The sequence below is a fragment of the Otolemur garnettii genome, unplaced genomic scaffold, assembly GCF_000181295.1.
Source record: "Otolemur garnettii isolate 467f Iridium unplaced genomic scaffold, OtoGar3 scaffold00092, whole genome shotgun sequence".
Taxonomy (NCBI): Eukaryota; Metazoa; Chordata; class Mammalia; order Primates; family Galagidae; genus Otolemur; species Otolemur garnettii.
Window position 1 is genome coordinate 4,613,908 of NW_003852487.1, and position 8,269 is coordinate 4,622,176.

The 8,269-nt window shown below is 54.5% G+C and overlaps 1 protein-coding gene across 1 annotated transcript in view; it reads left to right on the top strand.

Moving 5' to 3' along the window:
• Window positions 1-6,446, top strand: part of TMEM184A (transmembrane protein 184A) — a 9,161-nt gene extending 2,715 nt beyond the window's left edge. The window contains exons 3-9 of the mRNA XM_003795496.3: window positions 2,254-2,419; window positions 2,750-2,840; window positions 2,955-3,030; window positions 3,129-3,220; window positions 3,964-4,133; window positions 4,832-5,029; window positions 5,699-6,446. Of these exons, the coding sequence (XP_003795544.2) occupies window positions 2,254-2,419; window positions 2,750-2,840; window positions 2,955-3,030; window positions 3,129-3,220; window positions 3,964-4,133; window positions 4,832-5,029; window positions 5,699-5,958 (1,053 nt within the window). The 3' untranslated portion in view covers window positions 5,959-6,446. The remainder of the gene's footprint in view (window positions 1-2,253; window positions 2,420-2,749; window positions 2,841-2,954; window positions 3,031-3,128; window positions 3,221-3,963; window positions 4,134-4,831; window positions 5,030-5,698) is intronic.
• The last annotated feature ends 1,823 nt before the right edge of the window (window positions 6,447-8,269 follow it).

Below are 8,269 nucleotides of genomic sequence, written 5' to 3' on the forward strand. Positions count from 1 at the left end.
AACTCCTGGGCTCAAGCAAGTCTCCTGCCTCAGCCTCCCAAGTAGCTGTGACCACAGGCGCCTGCCACAACGCCCGGCTATTGTTTGGTTGCAGCTGTCATTGTTGTTTGGCAGGCCCAGGCTGGATTCGAACCCACCACCTTAGGTGTATGTGGCTGGCGCCTTAGCTACTTGAGCCACAGGCACCGAGGCCTTTTTTTCTGTTGGAATTGTCATTGTTGCTTTAGCTGGCCCAGGCTGGACTCAAACCCTCCAGCCTCAGTATATGTGGCTGGCGCCCTACCCACTGAGCTACGGGCACCGCCTATTTGTCATGTCTTTGTAAAAAACATGGAGATCTAGAAAGATTTAAAGACAAAATCCATGATCACCAGCTGGACACAGTGGCTCATGCCTGTAATCAGCACTCTGGGAGGCCAAGGCAGGTGGATTGCCTGAGCTCATGGGTTCGAGACCAGCCTGAGCAAGAGCGAGACCCCTGTCTCTAAAAATAGCTGGGTGTTGTGGCAGGCACCTGTAGGCCCAGCTACTTGGGAGGCTGAGACAAGAGAATAGCATGAGCCCAGGAGTTTGAGGTTGCTGTGAGTTATGATGCCATAGCACTCTACCAAGGGCAACAAAGAGAGACTGTCTCGAAACAAAAAAAACAGAACAAAACCGTGATCACCCACATTTTCCCACTGTCCAGGGGTAAGACAGTAATGGGGTTTTTTTTTGTTGTTTTATGGGGTTTTTTTTGCAGTTTTTGGCCAGGGCTGGGTTTGAACTCGCCACCTCCGGTATATGGGGCCAGCACCCTATTCCTTTGAGCTATAGGCGCCGCCCAGACCATAATATATTTTATGTATTTTTACCAGGCATTTTTAATAGAGTTTGGCTCCAAATTGGTTTGCCATCCTGATTATTCTTTTTTTATTTATTTTGTTGTTGTTGTAGTTATTGTTGTTTGGCAGGCCCTGGGCCAAGCCCCATCCTGATTTTCAGATGCTGCATTCTTTCAGAAAATTTCCCCACGTGGGTATTTTTTTTGAGCATCATTTTCACTAACTATTCCCTCTGCATGCTGCAATGTGACCAGCCTGGGCCCAGCAGTGAAGGGCACCCTTATAGTCAGTCACTGTGTATCACTATGTTGAACATCCTTGCAGACAAACCTTTTTCTCTATCTCTGAGAAGACTTGATCCTAGAGACAAACTTCTAAGTCCTCCTGATGTCCCCAGATGTCTGAGTCCCCCAGGTGGCATAACACTCATCTCTACCCCAGGATCTAAGCTTAGCAGGCCTCAGAGAGTCTTGCTGAGTGAATGAATGAATGAACATGTGAATGAGTGTTCCCACTGCCAGAGCATTTAGGAAGATCAAACGGAGTGGGATGGGAATATCTCATGCCCAAGGAAGTTATTTACCAAAAAAAATAAGGTCTGTTGAACATGGTGACTGTTACAAGTAACAATGTAATGTACATTTGACAATTGCTAAAAGAGTAGATTTTCAGTGTTCTTACCACAAAAAAAGATTAATATGTGAGGTAATGGAGACATTAATAAGTTTGATTTAGGCATTCCCCATGAGTATATATATTTTATATATACTATACACACATATATATCAATTAAAAAACAAATTTTGCTGCAGTAAGTGGCTTGTGCCTGTAATCCTGACATTTTGGGAGGCTGAGGTGGGAGGATTACTTGAGCCCAGTAGTTCAAGGTCAGCCTGCGTGAAAGAATGAGATTCCCATCTCCAAAATAAATAAATAAATAAATAAATAAATGTTAAAAATATGTATCATTGGCTTGGTGCCTGTAGCTCAGTGGCTAGGGCGCTAGCCACATACACTGAAGCTGGAGGGTTCAAGTCCAGCCCAGGCCTGCCAAACAACAATGACAACTACAACCAAAAAATAGCCAGGCATTGTGGCAGGCGCCTGTAGTTCCAGCTACTTGGGAGGCTGAGGCAAAAGAATCACTTAAGCTCCAAAAGAGTTTGAGATTACTGTGAGCTGTGACATCATGGCATTCTATCAAGGGCAACATAGTGAGACTCTGTCTCAAAAAAAAAAAAAAAAAGTATCATTTTATGTTGTAATCAGAAATGAGTAATATATATTAAACATATATATATATGATTACAATTGAATAGTATTTATTTTCTCTGATTATAGTAAACATGTTCATTATAGAAAACTAGAAAATGTAGGAAAATGGAAGGTAGCTGGTGCCTCTCGGCCCCACTCCCACTTCCTCCCCCAGATCTACCTGCACCTGCGCTCCTACACCATGCCCCAGGAGCAGCGCTACATCATCCGCCTGCTCCTCATTGTGCCCATCTATGCTCTGGACTCCTGGCTCAGCCTCCTCCTCCTGGGAGGCCACCAGTACTACATCTACTTGGACTCTGTGCGGGATTGCTATGAAGGTGAGTGACAGGGAGGGGTGTGCCCGGAGTAGGGGCTCCCAGGGGCATACACACAACACACATGGCCATTCCCTAGGATCCTTGCCCTTCTGCCCTCCATGGCTGTGACTAGCAATATTAGCAGGCCTCTGGGAGGGGCTACAGGAAGCCTGCCCAGAGCCTGGGTGCCTATGCAGTTGTGATGAGGCTGAGGTTGTACATGGAGCCCACTGAGCCTCAGGTGGTCCCCATTAAATGGGCTCCATGGAGTCCTGGGTGGGTCTGGCAGAAGCCTCTGTGTAAGTTGGGGACCCCATGGGCCACAGGCTCACCCCTCTGTCTATCCCGCAGCCTTTGTCATTTACAGTTTCCTGAGTCTCTGTTTCCAGTACCTGGGGGGTGAAAGCGCGATCATGGCTGAGATTCGGGGAAAGCCCATCAAGTAAGCCCCTCACCCCAGGACCCCACCAATGCCTTGCACGCCCAGGATAGGGCAGCTAGGCAGGCGCCGGGACCATGTCCTCTGTACCCTACCTCAGGGACTGCCCACCCCCAGGTCCAGCTGCTTCTACGGCACCTGTTGCCTCCAGGGCATGTCCTACTCCATCGGGTTTCTGCGCTTCTGTAAGCAGGTGAGTGGGGGCCACCCTACCTGCCCTTCCATCCCAGCTGGTACCCAACTGGTACTCACCCCACCCCGCTTGGCCTACCCTCGCTCCCTTCCCTCCAGGCCACGCTGCAGTTCTGTATTGTGAAGCCAGTCATGGCCTTGGCCACCATCTTCCTCCAGGCATTTGGCAAATACCGAGATGGGGACTTCAGGTAAGGCTGGCGGGTGCAGGAGAAGGGGCCCAGTAGACTGTCTAAGACCGGGCACAGTCTCCAGCTGAGTGGGACCAAGTCTTCACCATGAAGACACCAGTGTCACAAAAACCAAGACCTCAGGGCTCCCTGTCTTGTGGGGAAACTGGCAGGGTTAGGCTGGCAGATAATACCCAGGGGGGATGGCCCTATCCCAACAAATATGCTGAGGACCTCAGGGCTGCATAGCCCGGCCAGGGATGGCTCTCACCCTGCTGCAGTGGACCTACCCAAGGTACACAACTGAGGGGCCAATGTCTGCCCTGACCTGCCAGCTGAGCAGGTGGGCAGTCACCCCCCAACAGGAAGGGGCCCTGTGTCAGGTGCACACATGCTCTCACACAAGTGCAGGAGCACACATGATACGTGTATTTACACACATGTATACACATGTGACAGAGGTAGCTTTCTGACAGGACTGCAGGGGTCGCTACTTAAAGAAGACACAATCTCAGCAGGAGGAGGGTCAGGGGCTTTGCTGGGAGAGGGCCTCACATCCTTGCTGGGTTACACATGGGGTTCAGTGAGGGCTCCCCAAGACCACCTGTGCCCACCCCCAGCTCCTCACTGCCCTTCTGCAGGCCTCGGGGAGAGGGTCCCAGGCTTAAGGTGGGGCCACATCTAGGGCACAGCAGCTATAGGATGGGCAGGGGAGAAGGCATGGGCCACCCAACCACCTGACCACAGCTCTTCCTCTGGCCCAGCATCCACAGTGGCTACCTCTACGTGACTCTCATCTATAATGCCTCTGTCAGCCTGGCCCTCTACGCCCTGTTCCTTTTCTACTTCGCCACCAGGGAGCTCCTGCAGCCCTTTGAGCCCATCCTCAAGTTCCTCACCATAAAAGCCGTCATCTTCTTGTCTTTCTGGCAGGGTATGTGGGGTTGGCTAGATGGGTGGGCCTGCCCAGGCAGGGGCTGGAGTCCCTGGATTCTCTATTTCTTGTAAACCATTGGTTTCCCCAGCCAAAGTACGGGTCGGTAACACAGCCTTCTTAGCACAGGGCCAGTAAAGCCTGGGCACAGAGGAAGTAGGGCAGCCCCCTCAGTAGACATGGCCCCATAGTCAGTGGAGAGAGGGAGTCAGGTAGAGGCCACACCAGCATCTCCTGAGTACTGGTCCCTGCCAGGCCCTGGCCAGGCCCTGGCCAGGCTGTGAGCAGTCAGTCCCAGTATGCAGAGGAGGATAACTTCCAGACAGGAGCTAGGGAGCTCAGGACTAGGGTTAGGCACAGCAGGGAAGGCACTCCTGGGCATCCAAAGCCATACCCTGCCTATGGAAGCTCCTAGCCCCTCTAAGCCTCAGCTTCCCAATGTGTGGAACGGGATGTCACAGCACCCATTCCTCTAATTCCCCTAATGGGTGCTGTGACATCCCATTCCACACATTGGGAAGCTGAGGCTTAGAGGGGCCAGGAGCTTCCATAATCAGAGTTGCCATGGGGACTGCAACTCTTCCTCCCATGCAGACCCCCTAAGCCCTGGTGCCAGCCTTGAGGGGGGTGCTTGGGAGGTGAGGTCCAGCCTAGCCTTCCACTAAGGCTGGTGTCTGAATTTCCACCACCATCCTCAGGGATGCTGCTGGCTGTTCTGGAGAGGTGTGGGGTCATCCCTGAGGTCCAGACTTTGGATGGGAGCACAGTGGGGGCCGGCACGCTGGCTGCTGGCTACCAGAACTTCTTTATCTGCATTGAGATGCTCTTTGCCTCTGTGGCCTTGCGCTATGCCTTCTCCTGCCAGGTGTACTCAGAGAAGAAAGAGAACTCACCAGGTATGCCAGACCATCTAGCTGAGGGGCACGTGGAACTGCACAGCCCTGCCCTTGGTAGGATCTGTGTTCATCCTACACATGAGGCCCAGGAATGTCAACATACTGGTCAGGGAGACATCCCAGGGTGTCCTGGCTCCAGAAAGGCACCTCATCTGTGTGTGGCTCAGGCCAGCTAGCAAGAGCCAGGTAGGCAGAGGCTTGAGCTCTGAGTGAGCTGCAGTAGGACGGAGACTTGAGGGCCCCTCTGCTGGTGGGGGGGGCCGGTGCCCACAGCCAGGCAAGCTCTACCCTCACTGGGACCAGCCTCAAAGCAGAGAAGCTGGCATCCCAGGAACTGGCCACCCATCTGGTCAGCATGGAGTTGCCAGAAGTTTGCAGGGTTCACCCAGCCCAAGCTACCTCCCTAGCCTCTCAGGGACCCCAGGAGACATGGTCTTTGGTAGGGATCTGGGCAGGAGTAGGCCCCAGGGCTGGGTCTGAGAGTTGGGCTGGGAGCCATCCTTGGCTGACCACAGCCCAACTTGGACATGAAGGAACCACAGCCCTGGGCAGCCTGGGGCTAGTAGGGACAGATGCACAACAGACTGGAGGTGGGGCCGAGAGGCTGTGCCCTTTCATGGGGTATGCAGTGTGTGGGGGGAGTGTTCATGTCCTGCCTGCTTGCCCCAGGCCCCGCAGCACCCATGCAGAGCATCTCCAGTGGCCTCAGGGAGACCATGAGTCCCCAGGACATCGTGCAGGATGCCATCCACAACTTCTCACCAGCCTACCAGCACTACACACAACAGGCCACACACGAGGCCCCCAACCCCAGCCAGGGTGGGTGCCCCTCACCTAGCACCCACCCTAGCATGGCTGGCAGCTCTGGTGGGGGCAGGAAGAGCCGAAATGTGGAGAAGCGGATGCTAATCCCCTCAGAGGACCAGTAGGTGCCCAGCTAAGGATCCAGACTGCCCAGGTCTCTGGGAAAGGATGTCCCCCACTCCTGCCAAAGGTCAAGCCTCTCCCAAGAGACCCCCACAGAACCCAAGAAGATGCTCCCATCCCACCTCTAGCATGTGGGTTAGGGAACTTGGGGCCCTGCCAGCACCCAGGGCCTACAATATCCCCAGTGGGCCTGCTGCCCCAGAAGCCTGAGGACCTGCTGACCTGGCTTTGGTTCCCAGTGCCACACCAGCCTCAGGAGAGCTCAAAAGTGGCCCTCCTTTCATGCAGTACAAGCAAGCCCCAGCTATGCAGAGCAGGGCAGCCCAGCCTTAGACAGCCTGAAGCTTGGGCACTGTGGGCTAGGGATCTATGTTGGCTGGCCAGGATGGGGCAATGCCAGCTGAGCCTTGCTGTGGTTGTGGGATGAGGGTGTGCCAGGCTTGCCAGCCACTTGCTGCCTACCAGAGAGCTGCTCTTATTTATATAAATACCTTGGATTTTCTAATGACTGACTCCCTGTTTCCGATCTTGTGGGGCCAGTGAGTGCCCTGGGCAGTGGGCCACAGTGGGGAATCAGATAAGGCCTCTGATATCAGTAGAGCTGGGGGGGTGTCCCAGTCCTCCCTCCCTAGGGCAGCCAGCCAGCTGTTTTCTGAGCTGCACAGGGCAAAGAGCTGAGACTTTGAGACCTGACACCTGAGTCTGTGCCACCCATGAGAACTGAGGAGCCACTTCTGTCTTTGGAGCCTCAGCTTCCTCATAAAATAGGCTAATGCCAGCCCCACTGCAGCAGGTAGATGAGGCCATGTAAGCATGGCACAGCCCAGAGAGCTGGGGGCACAGAAGGATCCTTGTCCTCTCCCCTGCCTCCTCTTTTTCCATGTGCCAGGTGGGCCTGAATACAAAGCAGGCTGAGCCAGAGGTATAGGCCCTGCCTCAGGAGGCTGGAGGGAAGGCAGTAACCCAGGAGATGGGGTTTTCCTGGAGGAATGTGGGTGGGCCCTGGGCTGGGTATTACAGGTAGAGAAGGGGTATCATAGGGGAGGGGGTGTTATGGGGAAGAGATGTCACAGGTAGGGGACGTCATGGAAAAGGGCATCACAAATGGAGAGGGCGTGTCAGAGCAGGGGACATCATGGACGGGGCATGTCAGTAGTCAGCACACGTGCCCTGTGTGCATTTGTCAGTCTTGTGTGTCTGGCCACAACATGGGGGTAGGGCTGGGGCTCAGGGACTGAGCACAGGAGTCATGCTGCTGGTGACCAGGCATGGCAGGCAGGAAGGCCAGGCAGGCAGCACACAGAGCCAGAAGCTCCTTCCCTGCCACCTGGAGGCCCACTCCCATGTCACTGGAAAGGGGAAGACATACCCGGGACCTCTGAGGGACTCAGCAGGTCAGGAGCGTGTGGTGTCAGGCTAGAGTGGGCCAACTCACTGGCCTTCTTACTCCCTGGCCTGAGGACATGGGGAACTCAAGTCTGGTGGCTTTTGTGGAGTCCAGCTGAGCTGGCTGATAAGATAGGCCAAGCTTCTCTCCCCACGCCTGCTGGAAAGGCCCCTACCCACCATATCGCACCCTTTGCAGTTGGCAGAGCCATAGGGGCCCCAAAGGCGAGGCCCCAAGTCTTAGTCAGTCAGCAGGTTTGGGAGCAGGTGCTCCATGGAGACCTGCTAACAGAGGAAGATCTGGAAGCCACAGGAGAGGCTGGAGGCCAGGCTGTGCTGCAGAGCCCAGGGAGGGTGTGGGGAGCTCACTGAGCCCTGAGCCTGCTCTCCCTACCTTGGAGAGGACCACCCCTTTGTGAACTTGAGTTCACAATTGCCAGGGCAGTGTGCACAGAAGACAAGTGCGCAAGGGTCCTTCTGGAAACCCTGATGCCATGTGGGCCTCAGGTTGCAGGGGTTGAGGTGTCACAGGACAGACCTGTTTGCTGGACAGTGCCTGAGGCCTGCACTTTGTAGAGGAGAGAAGTTCATATGGACCGACCACCCACTGTGTGAGCTGAGGAACCTGACATACAGGGTTCTCAGGACAGCCCAGGAAGGCCAAGCTGAAAGGTCAAGCAAGTTGCCAGAGGTCATAGAGCCCCAACTAAGATACAGGGGTGGGAAGTGGCTCCACAGGACTGCCTCTTCTCTGCCACAGGACAAGGCCCCACCGCCTCCATTCTAACAGTGCCAAAGCCATGCAGGCTGAGCATGATGCCCTCTGCCCCTGCCACATGCAAGAACAATAAGTAGTACAGCCTCCCTACGGGCTGTGGGCTGGGCCCCTGGGCTAAGGAAGGGGCAGCACCAGAAGTTGGCTGATCT